Below are 18,707 nucleotides of genomic sequence, written 5' to 3' on the forward strand. Positions count from 1 at the left end.
GAGGTGCTAAAATGGCAGGGCAGTACAAAACCCCCACAAATGACCCCATTTTGGAAAGTAGACACCCCAAGGAAATTGCTGAGAGGCATGTTGAGCCCATTGAATATTCATTTTTTTTGTCCCAAGTGATTGAATAATGACAAAAAAAAAAAAAAAATTACAAAAAGTTGTCACTAAATGATATATTGCTCACACAGGCCATGGGCATATGTGGAATTGCACCCCAAAATACATTTAGCTGCTTCTCCTGAGTATGGGGATACCACATGTGTGGGACTTTTTGGGAGCCTAGCCGCATACGGGGCCCCGAAAACCAATCACTGCCTTCAGGATTTCTAAGGGCGTACATTTTTGATTTTACTCCTCACTACCTATCACAGTTTTGAAGGCCATAAAATGCCCAGATGGCACAAACCCCCCCCAAATGACCCCATTTTGGAAAGTAGATAACCCAAGCTATTTGCTGAGAGGCATGTTGAGTCCATGGAATATTTTATATTTTGACACAAGTTGCGGGAAAGTGACAATTTATTTATTTATTTTTTTGCACAAAGTTGTCACTAAATGATATATTGCTCACACAGGTCATGGGCATATGTGGAATTGCACCCCAAAATACATTCTGCTGCTTCTCTTGAGTCTTAGGAGCCTAGCCACGTACGGGACCCCGAAAACCAATCACCGCCTTCAGGATTTCTAAGGGTGTACATTTTTGATTTCACTCTTCACTGCCTATCACAGTTTCGGAGGTCATGGAATGCACAGGTGGCACAAACCCCCCCCAAATGACCCCATTTTGGAAAGTAGACACCCCAAGCTATTTGCTGAGAGGCATGGTGAGTATTTTGCAGCTCTCATTTGTTTTTGAAAATGAAGAAAGACAAAAAAAAAATTTTTTTTTTTCTTTTTTTAATTTTCAAAACTTTGTGACAAAAAGTGAGGTCTGCAAAATACTCACTATACCGCTCAGCAAATAGCTTTGGGTGTCTACTTTCCAAAATGGGGTCATTTGGGGGGGTTTTGTGCCACCTGGGCATTCCATGGCCTCCGAGACTGTGATAGGCAGTGAAGAGTGAAATCAAAAATTTACGGCCTTAGAAAGCCTGAAGGCGGTGCTTGGTTTTCGGGGTCCCATACGCGGCTAGGCTCCCAAAAAGTCTCACACATGTGGTATCCCCGTACTCAGGAGAAGAAACAGAATGTATTTTGGGGTGTAATTTCACATATTCCCATGGCATGTTTGAGCAATATATCATTTAGTGACAACTTTGTGCAAAAAAAAAAAAAAAAAAAAATTTGTCTCTTTCCCGCAACTTGTGTCACAATATAAAATATTCCATGGACTCGACATGCCTAGCTTGGGGTGTCTACTTTCCAAAATGGGGTCATTTGGGGGGGTTTGAACTGCCCTGGCATTTTATGCACAACATTTAGAAGCTTATGTCACACATCACCCACTCTTCTAACCACTTGAAGACAAAGCCCTTTCTGACACTTTTTGATTACATGAAAAAATTATTTTTTTTTTGCAAGAAAATTACTTTGAACCCCCACACATTATATATTTTTTTAAAGCAAATGCCCTACAGATTAAAATGGAGGGTGTTTCATTTTTTTTTTTCACACAGTATTTGCGCAGCGATTTTTCAAACGCATTTTTTGGGGAAAAAACACACTTTTTTACATTTTAATGCACTAAAACACACTATATTGCCCAAATATTTGATGAAATAAAAAAGATGATCTTAGGCCGAGTACATGGATACCAAACATGACATGCTTTACAATTGCGCACAAACGTGCAGTGGCAACAAAATAAATACATTTTTAAAAGCCTTTAAAAGCCTTTACAGGTTACCACTTTAGATTTACAGAGGAGGTCTACTGCTAAAATTACTGCCCTCGATCTGACCGTCGCGGTGATACCTCACATGCATGGTGCAATTGCTGTTTACATTTGACGCCAGACCGACGCTTGCATTCGCCTTAGCGTGAGAGCAGGGGGGACAGGGGTGTTTTTTTTTTTTTTTTTCTTTATTATTTTTTTGCTTTTTTATCGTATTTTAAAACTGTTCCTTTCATTTTTTTTTTTTTTTAATCATTTTTATTGTTATCTCAGGGAATGTAAATATCCCCTATGATAGCAATAGGTAGTGACAGGTACTCTTTTTTGAAAAAATTGGGGTCTATTAGACCCTAGATTTCTCCTCTGCCCTCAAAGCATCTGACCACACCAAGATCGGTGTGATAAAATGCTTCCCCAATTTCCCAATGACGCTATTTACATCCGGCGAAATCTAAGTCATAAAATGCTCGTAGCTTCCGGTTTCTTAGGCCATAGAGATGTTTGTAGCCACTCTGGTCTCTGATCAGCTCTATGGTCAGCTGGCTGAATCACCGGCTGCATTCTCATGTTCCCTGTTGAGACAGGAGAGCCAGAGAAAAACACGGAAGACGGTGGGGGGGGGCATTCTCTCCCACTGCTTGTAAAAGCAGTCTAGAGGCTAATTAGCCGCTAGGATTGCTTTTACATGAAAGCCGACCGCTGGCTGAAAAGAATGATACCAAGATGATACCTAAACCTGCAAGCATCATTCTGGTATAACCACTCAAAGTCGTGAATGGTGTACCTGAAGACAAAAAAATGGTTAACAATAAAGCACAGTAAACGGTAAAGTATAAAAAATTGCATACCTGAAAAGCAAACATGATAAAACATAATAACAATAAAACATTGCAGAATAGAATACAGTAAAAAAGAGCAGAACAATAGAGAGAATAGAGAGAGAGAGAATAGAGAGAGAACAATAAAACGACAACTATTATTTTTTATTTTATATTTTTGTTTGTGTGTTTTTTTTTTTTTTTACACTTTTTTTGTAACTGTAACTTTTATAACTGTAACCGGTTCCAGGTTCGGGTCTCTCAAAATGCGATGGCATCTTGGGAGACCCTGTGAAAGTGTGTCCTAGTCTGTGTAATGCTGTACCCTACGCTAATACTCAACTAGTGAATGGTAGCGTTCAAAACATTCACCAATGCAAAGACCAGGATTGACAGGAGGGACAATAATAGCGGGTGTCACGCCTATATCCGCGTTTGCTGCAGACACAACATCATTTTTGGGGGGGTTCGTTGGGTAGGGGTACTCGGGAGGACATAAAAATGCCTCTCATGCAGCCGACTGCATTTGGTTGGGGATGTGAATGGGGGAAGTACGGGCGCTGCAGAAGTGGTGGGTTCCCAATTAGGATTGGCGAATGCAGCAGGAAGGGCATTATGGGCAGGACGGGCCTGTGTTTGTCTTTTTGGTGGCAGCGGGACACTATTTGTGCTTGCCACCTCACCAGCTTGAACTGCACTTATGGGACTCGCCACGTCACCAAGTGTTACTGCAGTGCTGGTTTGACTACGACCGGGGTGTACTAGGCCGCTGGCGCTTGCCAGTTCACCAAAACGCTACCAAAAAAACTGTTAACGATCGCAGGGATCAGGCCTGACTCTGCGAACGCTGCAGTTATGCGTTTAGTGTTTTGTAAGTGACAGTGATCGATCGATACTGCACTTGGGTGGGCTGGGCTGGGCCGGGCGGAGGGGCAAAACGCAGGTGCTAGCAGGTATCTGGGCTGATCCCACTAACACTGCGTTTTTGGGAACCCTAAACTGCTGGGGACGCCAGTATAGATCTGATCGGATCAGATCAGATATTGATCAGTTCAGATACTATACCACTAAGGGAGGTGTACGGTGCGTGCGTGGGTGTTAGCGCGACCGGCGCTAACCTGACACTGCCTGGGGCTGGTGCTTGCCAGTTCACCAAAACGCTACCAAAAAAACTGTTAGCGATCGCAGGGATCAGGCCTGACTCTGCGAACGCTGCAGTTATGCGTTTAGTGTTTTGTAAGTGACAGTGATCGATCGATACTGCACTTGGGTATGCTGGGCTGGGCCGGGCGGAGGGGCAAAACGCTGGTGCTAGCAGGTATCTGGGCTGATCCCGCTAACACTGCGTTTTTGGGAACCCTAAACTGCTGGGGACGCTAGTATAGATCTGAACGGATCAGATATTGATCCGATCAGATACTATACCACTAAGGGAGGATACGGTGCGTGCGTGGGTGTTAGCGCGACCGGCGCTAACCTGACGCTGCCTGGGGCTGGTGCTTGCCAGTTCACCAAAACGCTACCAAAAAAACTGTTAGCGATCGCAGGGATCAGGCCTGACTCTGCAAACGCTGCAGTTATGCGTTTAGTGTTTTGTAAGTGACAGTGATCGATCGATACTGCACTTGGGTGGGCTGGGCTGGGCCAGGCGGAGGGGCAAAACGCTGGTGCTAGCAGGTATCTGGGCTGATCCCGCTAACACTGCGTTTTTGGGAACCCTAAACTGCTGGGGACGCTAGTATAGATCTGAACGGATCAGATATTGATCCGATCAGATACTATACCACTAAGGGAGGCGTATGCTGCGTGCGTGGGTGTTAGCGGTACTGGCGCTAATCTGACGCTGCCTGGGGCGACGCATATCACCGCCGGGTAATCAGGGGGCTAAACCTTTATTCGGTAATAAACGGCGGGTGCCCTGACACTATAAAAAATAAACAAACTAACCAGCGTCACCCGTAACGGTTATACGGTGATCAGTGGTGAAAGGGTTAACTAGGGGGCAATCAAGGGGTTAAAACATTTATTAGATAGTATATGGGGGTCCCTGTCGCTATAAAACGCTGACGGCGAACCTAAATATTTACGTCCCTAACTAGCGTCACCAGCGACACTAATACAGCGATCAGAAAAATGATCGCTTAGCGACACTGGTGACGGGGGGTGATCAAGGGGTTAAAACTTTATTAGGGGGGGTTAGGGGGGTATCCTAGACCTAAAGGGGGCCTAACACTCACTGCCCTAACACTGTAACTGTCACAAACTGACATCAATACAGTAATCAGAAAAAAAAAAAAAAAACCTGCTTGGTGTCAGTTTGTGACAGGGGGGGGTGATTGGGGGGGGATCGGGGGGCGATCGGGGGGGGGGATCGGGGTGTTTTGTGTGCCTGGCATGTTCTACTGTGTGTGTGTTGGTGCACTCACATTACAGTCTTCTCTCCTCGGCCCAGAACGGAAAATACCGAGCCGAGGAGAGATGACATCATTTCCTCTGCCTCTGTGTACAATACAGAGGCAGGGAAATGATCCCATTGGCTGGGAGCGATCGCGAGGGGGGGGCCACGAATGGATGGCCTCCCCCTCACCTCCGATCGCCGGGGGAGATTTGCCGACCGCCGCAGGCACCGGGGGGGGGGGTCCGATCGGACCCCCCACCCGCGGGCAGGCAAGGACGTACCTGTAAGTCCTTTTGCCTGCCCGTGCCGCTCTGTCGACGTACATCGTCGTGCGGCGGTCGGCAACTGGTTAAAGTTAATTTTGAGGGCCTGTTGATCTGGGGGATCCAATAACTTTTTTACTATTCAATCACCAAAATTTGGGGCCCGCCTGTAGATAAACCTTGGTTGACTCTCCAAAATCTCCCCTAGATGTCTATCTCTGCATAATATATGCCAATGTTTCTTATAAATGTTCTCTACTTCTTTATATTGGCAATGAAAATTGGATATAAAACCCAGTTGGTGCTGGTTATTCGGTATCTTCTTTAGGCATTCTTCTCTTGGGATACATCTTGGATAGATTTATTCAAGGACTCCTCTGTATATCCCTTCTGTAAAAACTTAATTTTAAGCACTTGAGCTTGTTGGTGAAAATCTGCTACTTTAGTACAGTTTCGTCAAATTCTTAGCATTTGTCCCCTAGGTATATTTCTAATCCATGATGTATGATGGCCACTTCAAATTGATAGGAAACTGTTATGGTCTGTTGGTTTGAAGTATACTTTGGTGTTCAATTTACTATTCTTTTTTTCAATAATGACATCCAAGAAGTTGATGCTGCTCTTGCTAATCTGGTAGTCCAACTTGATGTTGTTAGTGTTCCGGTTTAGATCTTCTAAGAATTTCATCACAGATTCCAGTGACCCCTCCCATATAAACAGAAGGTCTTCTATAAATCTGCGATACAACTTCAGTTGTGGGCATCTTTTACTGAAAACATGTCTGTCCTCCCATTCTGCAATGAACAGGTTGGCTAGGCTGGGAGCATATTTAGCTCCCATAGCCACGCCAACCCATTGCGAGAAGAATTGTCCATTCCACCAGAAGTAATTGTGCGACATGCAGTACTCAAGCGCATGTCCCAAAAATCGCTTCTGGAAATGTGGGATATCATCCCTTTTACTCAATTCCCAGTTCAACGACAAAGCTGCATCCTCATGTTGGATAATTGTGTATAATGAGCACACGTCAGCTGTAACCAGATATGTTTCAGACGTGGTGCTTAATTGAACATCATCCAACAAAAGCAATAATTCTGAAGTGTCCTTCAAATAGGCTTTGGTCACTTAAACACTGGGTTGAAGGAATTTATTAAGATACTCCCCCAACCATGCCATAACTGACCCTATGCTGTTAACTATAGGCCATGCTGGTGGGACTTGTGTATTTTTATGTATCTTGGGCAGCGTATAGATGATGGGAATCCTACATGCACTGGGCACTAAATATTGTCTTTTCTTGGAATTTAAAGCATTGATGACATAACCCCACTCAACTAATAAATCCAAGTGAGTGTGGTATGACTTTGTGGGGTCCATCAATAATTTTTTGTATGTGATGTCATCACCCAACAGGTCATTAAGTTGACAGACATAGAAGGATTTGTCCATCACAACCACCCCCCTTGTCAGCTGGGTGGACGATGATGTCCTTCCTTTCTTCAAGTGATCTAATACCGTCTCTGATGTATTCAGGGTTTATTCTTTTCTTTGGGTTTAATTCTTCAATATCCTTAAGCACTAGATTTTTGAAAACCTCAATAAAGTGGTTACTTGGGTTATGGGGATTGAATATGGACTTATTTTTCAAGTCACTATCAATTTTCTCAACAGAATAAGAGATTTTGGGTACAGAAATTCCCGATTGACTGATAAAGTATTTTTTAATATTCAATGTTCTAATGAATTTGTGTATATCAATGTACACTTCAAACTTGTTTAAACTTTTTTCGGTGCACATTTCAATCCTAAATTGAGTATGTTTAATTCTCTTTGGTTCAGTTCCGTCTTGCTTAAATTGTATATTCCTTTGTATATCCGCTTTTTGGATTGTATGCGTCGACCTGATCTACACCCCCCTTCTTCTCTTTGTCCCAATGTTATATCCTTGTTCTGATGATACAATGGTGTATTTTTTTTCTCCTCCCTTGTGTTTGTGCATTTGAGGGTTCTTGAAAAGGGGTGGGAGGGTATTGATTGGAATAATTTCCATAATACTCATCATCGGCCAGCGTCTGTTCTCTATTATAAAGAGATACCTAATTCCTTGGATCCGGATAATGGTTTGAAGGAGGGTGATGGTGCCATTGTTGGTGATCCTGCTGTGATCTCTCAGCCAATGGCAGAGAGCGCTGATCAGAGTCTTCTGATGGGGGCATCCCCCTGTCAGAACACAATAGCTTAGCGGGGGGAGATCGCTATAATAATGTTACATAGTTAGTATAGCAGCTCTGACCGGAGCTGACAGTTTTTTTTATTCGTTCAACCCACTTGTTTGAACAGAAAAAAACTAATAGTGTGTACCAGGCTTTACTGTGTGTGCTGCTAAGGTTTGATCCACCCTGGTACCACAGCAAACCTGACAGGTCAACTTTAATACTCCCATACAGAAAACGGGGATTCAAAAAAATATAAGTAAACATTATTTCATGACTGAAATAAGCTTATAGTTGTTTTAATACTGTTAAACATCACACTTGATACAATGCCTAATGTAATTATTAGAAGTTGTTTTGAGGAAGGGTGTGTGTGGTTTAAATGCTATTATGTATTTAATGTGATTTATTTATTTTTGTTAATAGCTATTGTTCTTCTGGACAATTTGGAAGCTAACACAACATATGAAGTCAGGGTTGCAGCTGTTAATGGAAAAGGACAAGGAGAATATAGTAAAACTGAAATTTTTCAGACCCTTCCAGTTCGTGAGTATATTTTTTTAAATTGTACAGTTTTTTTTTCTGTTTCATACACATAAATAGCATAGAACTTATTAAACAAAACGTTCATTACAATACAACTAAAATACACTCTCATTGGGAATGATTTTAGCTGTGAAAGAGATGTGTCCAGCCAGCAAACTATAAGCATAGCTCCACCTTTCCTATTCATCGAAACTCTAAAGCCTAGTACACATGCTTAGCTTTTCATACGACCGAATGTCTGTTTTTTTGTGGCAAGCTAGTCTCATGTTGAAAGTGAAGAGATTACTCACAATAGGAACATTTTCATACGACAGATTAGGTCAGAAGTGATGTAATGTGTTGAATATTTTTGTATGTATTCTTTCGTTTCTGAGCATGCATAGTCTTGCTCTTATGATTTTTTTAGTACGAAAACTGTACTGATGAAACGAAAATCGGACATTGAGTTCACATCTGACAAAAATTTAAAAGTCTGCACATTCAGTTTTTGTCTGAAGAAAAAGCGAAATCAGCTGTCAAAAGCACCGTACTAACGATCTGAAAATCGTCAGACAGCTCGTCGTACAAATTTTTCCATCTGATTTTTGTATCATTTGTTTGGGCCTTAATACTTGGAAACTTCCAGCCAACTTCCAACCACCCCACCCCAACTCAATTTTAAGCACTGCATTTCTGCAAATGCAAAATACCTAGTTATAAACTTTCAAAATGTAACAAATTAAAAGCTAAAGTCCATCCTAGGAGCAGACTAATAAAGGTAATGACTGGCATCTTAGGCAGAATGGTTGCTTTTATAAGTTTAAGGCTGGCCATGGATGTCTTGTTTTTTCTGTGCCATTGTGACACTCCTCCACTGTCAGAATACACTGAATTGGCAGCAGCTGGCTGACCGAGAAAATTTTTCCAACAGTCTCATTCGACAGCAGTCAATCATTAGATCAACTTTTGTGGAAACAGCCATAGGTAGATCAAAATTCGTCTGGTCCCTGATAAACTGGCTGAATTTTGATCCATCTATGGGCAGCTTTAGAGACAGGAATACAGATGTATTACTTTTAGACTGGTTGTAATGGCCGAAGGTTTTTTTTTTATCTTAATGCATTCTATGCATTAAGATAAAAGGCCTTCTGTGTGCAGCTCCCCCCTCAGCCCCCTAATACTTACCTGAGGTTCATCAAGATCAGCAATGTTGCAGGAGTGCCTTGCCTGGCTGGGACTCCCCTTCTCATTGGCTAAGACAGCAGGGCACCATTGGCTCCAGCAAAGTCAGTGAGCCAATGAGAAAAGAAAGGGGATGGGACCGGACTGTGGCTCCGTGTCTGAATGGACACAGGGAGCTAAGGCTTGGCTCGGGTGACCCCATAGCAAGCTACTTGCTGTGGGAGCACTCAACAGGAGGGAGGGGCCAGGAGCACCGAAGAGGGACCCAAGCAGAGGAGGATCTTGGCTGCTCTGTGCAAAATCACTGCACAGAGCAGGTAAGTATGACATCTTTGTTATTTTTAACTAAAAAAAATAGACTTTACAATCACTTTAAGCTTAAAGTATAACTAAAGGCAAAACTTTTTTTTTAGTTTTGGATAAAGTGGAGAGAGATTAGAACATCTGTTGGGTTTTATTGCTGTCTCTGCCCCCATTAAAGTCATTAACCATCTCTATTGTCCTGTTTACCATTATCACTAAAAAGTGAAAGTAAAAGAAAATTACTAATTTTGGGTTGTCCCCAGAAAAGTAATAGGGGGGAAATCTTCCAATGTGAACACTATTTCTGGTGATCCCCAAGATATTCCCTTAATTTGCATGGATTTCCTTTCACTTCCTGTTAGGCTATGGGACAGGAAGTGAAGGGAAATCTCCACAATGGGACACAGATAGTGAAAGCAAAATCTGACAGGGTTTATATCCCTCTTTACTCTATCCAACATGAAAAAAAAGTTTTGCCTATAGTTCTACTTTAAGTTTTAAAATGATTCATGTCCATCTAGTTCAGCCTATCACAGCTTCTGAGGTCAAAGAATCCCTCCTGACTCCGTAAGAACAGTCAGATCAATTTCATGGATCAAATAGTCCCATTTTATAATTTTTTGAAATTAATGCTTCAGATATTAGGGATTAAAAAACACCCAGGGTATATTAATATTCCAGTGAAGTAACATTCACCAGACATTTACTGCACGTGTATCTTCCTTGTACACATTATAACTACTATGATGGATTCACGTGCAGTAAATGTTTGGTGAATGTCACATTACTTTGTCATTCCATAAAAAATGCACTAATAATCTCAAATTTGCAGCATGGTTGTACTCTTTTTTGCAATGTAATACAAATTATCATGTTCTTCAGTTTATTATATATTCCAAAGTAACTACATATTTAGTGATCTGATTAATAAAAATTATATTATTCATAATGACAAAAACACACCATTACTAAATAAAGGTTAAATATTTCTATGGAATATTTAACAAAAGAAAACTGCTATTACAGAACAGCATGCATTTTTAATTCTTCATTCACTCTGCTAGGATATAGAATATATAAGGGGAAACAAGTCTTTTTTTAATAATGCACATATAGTACATTTTACATGAAATTTCTTCAAAAAATCAGTAAGCACACTAAAAATTAATGCATGATTAGCAAGTCATTCAGAACAATAATACTCTTTATATGTGTAGACACACATAGTCACCTCTCATTTTCTCCATCATTGCTCTGTTTAGTTTACAAGATATGGGAAAGACTTCTCTCTCTAGTTGAAGCTTACACAGAGCCCATCCACATGTGACAGCCCTGGGCCAAGCACCAGTGCTGGTGCATGGAACCAAATCACATGCCCCTCAAAATCCAGAAGTAAAAAGTATTTCCATCTTTAGCAGATGCTGAACAAAGTGGTTGGAGGAGAGAAGGAAAGTAGAGCATAGGGTTTTTAGGGCACTGTACTTTTAAAGTGAAACTGTTCCTTTACCATGTATGGACAAAAGGCAGATTTACTTTAATGTGTGTAAAATGGGTCCAAAAAGGAAGCCTGGCTTGAGAAAAACATGGAAGCCACCAGTTGACCGGCTGCTTATGATTTTAATACTTTTAGAGTCATATATCCAGGATCCCCTTATTGGCATGCTTATTCTGGGTCAGTGATTCTAAAATATATTGAAACCATTAGATTATTATGTAAACCACACAACTGGCATTTTCAGAGTAAGATCCGTATATTTCCCTTAGTTCTAGCTGCCTTTATAAACCTCTTGTATCTGTGATTGATTTGTAAATGTATATTTACATAGTTACATTGTTAGTCAGGTTGAAAAAAGACACAAGTCCATCTAGTTCAACCAATAAAAAAAAAAAAAAAAAAAAACAACCATACAATCCTATATCTACAATCCTATACCCACAGTTGATCCAGAGGAAGGCTAAAAACCCCAGCAAAGCATGATCCATTTCGCTAAAGCAGGGGGGAAAATCCCTTCCTGATCCCCCGAGCAGTAACTGGATATTTCCTGGATCAACTTTAACAATAAATGTTAATATCCAGTTATATTATGTACAATTAGGAAGGAATGCAGGCCTTTTTTAAAGCAATCTACTGAGCTGGCCAGATTCAACTCTGGTGGGAGTCTATTCCACAGTTTCACAGCTCTTACAGTGAAGAAACCTTTCCATATTTGGAGATTAAATCTCTTTTCCTCTAGACGAGTCCTCCCTAGTCCCCTGTGATGACCTTAAAGTGAATAGCTCAACACGAAGTTCACTAGATGGACACCTTATGTATTTGTACACATTAATCATATCCCCCCTAATCTCCTCTGCTCAAGAGAGCATACATTCAGTTCCTCTAATCTTTTCTCATAGCTGAGCTCCTCCATGCCTCTTATCAGTTTGGTTGCCCTTCTCTGCACTTTCTCCAGTTCCCTGATATCCTTTTTGAGAACTGGTGGCTGAAACTGAACTGCATATTCCAGATCTTACTAATGATTTACAGGTGGAAATCCTTATTTGCTCATCACCAAAGCCTGCTGCTCCTCTCAGTGCATTTGGATGACTTTATTAAAATCAACAGTCTCCCCATAAGGCAAGATTACATTTAGCTAGCCTTTGGACTCATGCACAGGCACTTTGAGGTATGAAATATGGTCTACCATAAAAATTCTAGCATACATACCTACTTAGGAAAGGACAGGGCTGTGCATGGGCATAATCCAATGCTTTTGTACATTGGCATAAACAGGTGCGTGAAGGCATGCATTATTGATTTATTTCCCAAACCAAGAATTTCTGTTTCGGGAATATGTCATTTGGGCATACGCAATTACCCAAATACGTCTGCATATAGATATTCACTTCTGTGGTCAGCTGTACACGCCACCTGTGGCTCCCTGGAGAGTAAAATGCCAGGATTTTATGTTAGATCATATTTAATGCCTCAAAGCCTTTATGTGTAAGACGTCTAAGACTAGCTAAATATATTCTTAGCAGTCATAAAGAAAGAATATGTATCATATTAACTGATCTACAGATGTGCAAATAATAACAAATACACTGCACTTTCATTTTAAAGTAAATATACAGTTCATTTTTTTGTGAAATCCTTTCTTGAAAGTTAACACTTCCATTAAATAGGAATTACTATTATATAACACTCAGAAATGTCTGGGACACCATGTTCCTTATGTGATTTTGTTTATCATTCCTTTGTTTTACCTGACCCTTAAAGACTATCTAGTGTAATCAATGTAAACAAAATTATATGAAAAAACTCAACTATAAAGGACATAACCAGTAGAATGATGAATTAACATTGTTATCTCAAATTCACAGGCTTTCAAGTGTATAACAGTGCAAGTGTCAAATCTAGCCACTTCACATCCGAAAGACCTCATAAGAATTTCAGTCCTCTCATGAGATATTATATTTCCTCTAACATAGCTGGAAGCTATATATGAAAAAAAAAAAAAAAACAACGTTCCTCAGATTTATGAGGTCCCTGAAGTAATCCCTCTCAGCAATCTGTGCAGTCGGGTTCTGTTTTTCCCACATAGGGCATGGTGGTTACTGACACCATGTTAGACCTTTTCAGCTCCAGTTTGTTCAACCTTAAAGCATGTTTACAATATATTTCTTTCAAAATCCTCTCTCAAAAGAAAATGATTTGTCACAAAACATTTTTAATTAATTGCATAATATGAATAATATTTTGTATTCAGACAAGGCTTTAATTAATGCACTAAATGGATCTATGAACACTGCAAGAAACAGGCATAAGTATAATTAAAAGATAAAAGTTAATGTAATTGCTATAATTGCTTAATTTAGGTGGCATTTTTTCAGCATTGAATGAATATTACAGACTGTGCTGAAGTGCTCTTACTATGTACTGTATATATATAGAATTTTATAAGGCTTAAGGTAATATATGAAGAAAATGGGAATTTGATTCGCTGGATGAAAAAAGAAAAGCATAGGAGAAATTGCTGGTAAAACAGCAAACGTATAGAAATAAAGTTTACCCGAACCTGTTAAAAAGTCAGCTAAATCCTTGCTAAAGCATTACTGCTATTATTGAAGGCAAATCTGGGTGCCTGCATATGCTCTTGTGATAATATAATATATTTATTTAATCACAGCTGCTTCAAAATATAAGGGTTAAAATAAAAAAAAATAGTTTGTTGGATAACATGGTAGTAAGGGATATATCAAAAAATTATGAATGAACCATTTGCCTACTGGGCACTTTCACCCCCTTCCTGCCCAGGCCAATTTTCAGCTTTCAGTGCTGTCGCACTTTGAATGACAATTGCGCAGTTATGCAACACTGTACCTAAATAAAGTTTTTATCATTTTTTCACACAAATATAGCTTTGTTTTGTTGATATTTAATCACCACTGGGTTTTTTATTTTTTTGCTGAAAAAAGACTGACATTTTTTAAAAAGCACAAACGTTTTTCATAGTTCGTTGTACAATTTAGCAAACAGGTAATTTTTCTCCTTCACTGATGTGCGCTGATGAGGCTGCACTGATGGGCACTGATAGGCTGCACTGATGGGCATTAATGAAGCAACACTGATGGGCACTTGTGACAGACCTAGCCGGGAGAGAGACTTTTGGAGGGGACTGTATGCTAGCCTCTTGCCGGTTGATCGTGGGCCCTGGGATTTGGGGGGACGGTGCTCTTTGTGAGCTGTATGCCTGGGGACCCTTGAGGTGGTATTACTGTGGATTCAGGTCCTGGTCCCCCAGGACACACAGACTCTGGGGACCCTTGATTTGCCATATTGGAATAGTGACTGATTCATACCATTGGGACTCCTACTGTTAAATGCTAATGTCATCAATTCCAGCTACTTGTCTGTTGTCTGCTAAAATGTGTATTGTAAATAAGTCTCTAGTATGGGATCTAAGAGTCATTAGATCCCCATTGTTGGTTGTATTTAATTAACTCTGCTATTGTGATAATGTTGATTGGATTTTCTGAACTACAAGATGGCCAGTCTGGCCTAAAGGTCATGTCTCAGTCATCTAGGCTGTCTAAAGGGATTAGTTAATTAGCTCATGTTAATTAGGTTAATTATGTTACAGCTGTATTGTTAGAGTAATATGAGCAGGAGGTCTGCACCTCCTCTTTTAGTGTATACAAGAGCCTGTATATTGCAATAAAAGAGATTCCTGTTTGAACTTACATACAGCCTGCCTGGTGTTTGTTCTGAGCTATCACAACTGGGTTAGAACGGCACATAGCTGAAGTTCTAATCCCGGAGCATTGGATGACCGAACCATCAGACGTTGGAATCTGATTCAATAGCAGCAGAGGAGTGTCGGGAGAGTGGAACCGAGCGAGCAAGGGGCTCGTTACAGCACTGATAGGTGGCACTGATGAGGTGGCACTGGTGGGCACTGGTGGGCACTGATGAGGAGGTACTGATGAGGCTGCATTGATAGGCGACACTGATGTTCACTGATAGGCAGCACTAATGGGCTCTGATAGGTGGCACTGCTAGGTAGCACTGATAGGCGGCACTGATGGGCACTAATGAGTGACTCTGATGAGGAGGCACTGATGGGCACTGGTTGGCAGCACTGGTGAGCACTGATTGGCAGCACTGGTGGGCACTGTTGGGGCTGCACTGATAATCAGGACACTGATAAACAGTGCCCTGATTATCAGTGTTGATATCCCTTTAACACAAACCGGTTCTCGGCTCTCTTTTTCTCTCCTCACGCTGTCAGCATGAGGACACAGCTGATCATGTGGTAAAAGGCCATTGTGATTGGCCCTTTACCTCAATCTGGGATCAGCTGAGTCCTTAGGAAGGGGTTGAAAGGTTAAATATTTGACATTGTCTTGATTTCTGCCTTCTGTATAGTAGAATTTAAAGCCCAGCTCTGGGAAATTTGTGAATCCTTCCTTGCAGTGGGACTTTGCCTTGCACTACAAGGGTTATTTGCTCTTTTAGTCTAAGGGAGAGAAAAAGCAATTTAATTTACCCAGTCCTCTGCTATCATGGCAGATGGAACTCCCTTACAGCCCTGCATTGGTCTTGATGACATTTGGACCTTAGACTGCTAGAGCATGGGGGGATAAGGTGCTGTGGGGACCATTCAAGCAGCATTGAAGAGCAGAGGATTGGGTACATTTTCTTTTCTATGTCCCCTAGACTAAAATGAACAATTAACCCCTGCCTACTTAATAAAGTAATCATAAATTCATGCAAAAGTCCTTTTAAAAAATATGTCAAAAGATGGAAATCCCCACACCAGCTTCAATGTGAAGAATAGATTGCCGCATGTTTCTATTCTTCACATTGAACCTGATTTGGGGATTTCCACTGTGTTGAGCCAATTCGCCTCAACACAGGTTATGGAAATGATAGAGTGGTCAATAGCACATTATTGTTGTGATATAATTGGTGGAACTCTCAATCGGTAACTCTACACATTTGCAGTAACTCCAAGTAATACAAAGTAACCAGCACCCTATACACAATCTTTATCTGATCATAGTGGTAATAACCTCACAAAGGTATAAAATAAAGGATACCATAATGCAGTAGGTTCTTTAAAATCATGTGTCACTTTTAATCAGTGTAAAATGCAAACTCACATGTAGAGAAACAATACAAACATCAGTGAGCAAAATTCCAAGATAGCCACAGCATCCAGCATGCTTGCATCATGCGTCAAGGTCCCACCTTACACATTTCATCATAAATTGCCATAATCAGCGACCTGTTTCTCATAAAAACTACCGTATTTATCGGCGTATAACATGCGCCGGCGTATAACACGCACCCCAAGTTTAGGAGAGAATTTTAAGGAAAAAAACTTTTAGGAGGGAAGTTTAAGGAAAAGAAACTTACATTAAAATGCCCATCAATGCAGCCTCATCAGTGTTCATCTGCAGCCTTGTTAGTGTCATTGCAGCATTTTCAGTGTCAGTGCAGCCTTGACCCAGTGTCCATTGCAGCCTTGTCAGTGCAGCTTTGCCCCAGTGCAGCCTTGTCAGTGCAGCTTTGCCCCAGTGCAGCCTTGTCAGTGCAGCTTTGCCCCAGTGCAGCCTTGTCAGTGCAGCTTTGCCCCAGTGCAGTCTTGTCAGTGCAGCCTTGCACCAGTGCAGTCTTGTCAGTGCAGCCTTGCCCCAGTGCAGCCTTGTCAGTGCAGCCTTGCCCCAGTGAAGCCTTGTCAGTGCAGCTTTGCCCCAGTGGTCAGTGCAGCCTTGCAGCCTTGCCCCCAGTGTCCATGCCTACCGCCGCCGCCATACACAGCTGCATGTAGTTTTAAATATGGTGCCGCAGAGTTTGGAGGGACTCGGCGCCGGCGGAACTGAACGAACGCCGCCGAGATACACATAGTCGAGTGTATTCGGCTTTTTCCGGCGCCGCTCACAGTCCCGCCCAGTCCTGCCCTATGATGGACATAACACAGGTCCAATGGCGGGACTGGGCGCGACTGTGAGCAGCGCCGGAAAGAGCCGAATACACTCAACTATGTGTATCTAGGCTCTGTGATTTCGGCGGCGCTCGTTCAGCTCCGCCGAGTCCCTCCGAACTCCGCGGCGCCATATTTAAAACTACTCGCTATGTGAATGTCGGCGGCGATCGCCGCCGATAGCTCACAATTAGCGGGGATCGGTGTATAACATGCACCCACTATTTTCCCCTGATTTTAAGGGGAAAAAAGTGCGTGTTATACGCCGATAAATACGGTATTTGCCTATCTGTCTCGAGCTTCAGTACTTGTGTTTTTAGTACACATTACAAATAACCTCTGCAAAATGGGACAAAATCTGTAATGGTGCTACCTTCTCCTATCACTCAAAAGTCCTGCTACCAGTCATACTTACCTGAGACACCATACTTTTCTAGATATATATCTCATAACTTTTATTAGCCCCTTGCTCTTTGACATTTCATTACTAGTCTACTGTACTTATATTTATATGGCACACTGATGCAAGCCCAGCTTGCATCAATAAGGACAAAGATTTGGTTATGCAACTCTGCATAGGAAAGAATCAAATTATTCATACCAAAGGGACCAAAAGTATTGGGACGGCTGCCTTTACACACACATGAACTTTAATGGCATCCCAGTCTTAGTCCATAGGATTCAATATTGAGTTGGCCCACCCTTTGCCACTATACCAGCTTCAACTCTTCTGTGAAAGCTGTCCACAAGGTTTAGGAGTGTGTCTATGGGAATTTTTGACCATTCTTCTAGAAGCGCATTTGTGAGGTCAGGCACTGATGTGGACAAGAAGTCCTGCCTCGCAGTCTCCGCTCTAATTGATCCCAAAGGTCTTCTGTTGGGTTGAGGTTAGGCTTCTATGCAGGTCAGTCAAGTTCTTCCACCCCAAATCATCCATGTCTTTATGGACCTTGCTTTGTGCACTGGTCCAAATAATTTGGTGGAGGGGGGATTATGGTGTGGGGTTGATTTTTACGGGTTGGGCTTAGCCCCTTAGTTCCAGTGAAGGGAACTCTTAAGGCATCATACCAAGACATTTTGGACAATTTCATGCTCCCAACTTTGTGGGAACAGTTTGGGGGTGGCCCCTTCTTGTTCCAATATGAATACACACCAGTGCACAAAGCAAGATCCATAAAGACAAGGATGAGCGGGTTTGGGGTGGAGGAACTTGACTGGCCTGCACAGAGTTCTGACCTCAACCTGATAGAACACCTTTGGGATGAATTAGAGTGGAGACTTTGAGCCTCGTCCACATCAGTACCTGACCTCACAAATGCACTTCTGGAACTATGGTCAAACATTCCTATAGACACACTTCTAAACCTTGTGGACAGCCTTCCCGGAAGAGTTGAAGCTGTTATAGCTGCAAAGGGCGGGCCAACTCAATATTGAACCCTACGGACTAAGACTGGGATGCCATTAAAGTTCATGTGCATGTAAAGGCAGGGGTCCCAATACTTTTGGTAATATAATGTATATCCGAAACAAAGAAAAATAAGGCCTTGCTTGATAAACACTTTAGTTACCCATTTGGTCCATTGTATATCAGCAAGTCACTTTAATAAGTTGCTGCTTAAAGGGGATGTATAGTTTTTTACATATTTCTTTGGGTCAGGACTGAAAAAAACAAGCAAACATGTTTTCTTTAGAA

The 18,707-nt window shown here is 41.6% G+C and overlaps 1 protein-coding gene across 1 annotated transcript in view; it reads left to right on the top strand.

Moving 5' to 3' along the window:
- Positions 1-18,707, top strand: part of NCAM2 (neural cell adhesion molecule 2) — a gene marked incomplete in the record, with an annotated part of 595,102 nt that overhangs the window by 475,734 nt on the left and 100,661 nt on the right. The window contains 1 exon segment of the mRNA XM_073617071.1: positions 7,965-8,084. Coding sequence (XP_073473172.1) covers positions 7,965-8,084 — 120 coding nt within the window.

Source organism: Aquarana catesbeiana, linkage group LG02 (assembly GCF_042186555.1).
Source record: "Aquarana catesbeiana isolate 2022-GZ linkage group LG02, ASM4218655v1, whole genome shotgun sequence".
Classification (NCBI taxonomy): Eukaryota; Metazoa; Chordata; class Amphibia; order Anura; family Ranidae; genus Aquarana; species Aquarana catesbeiana.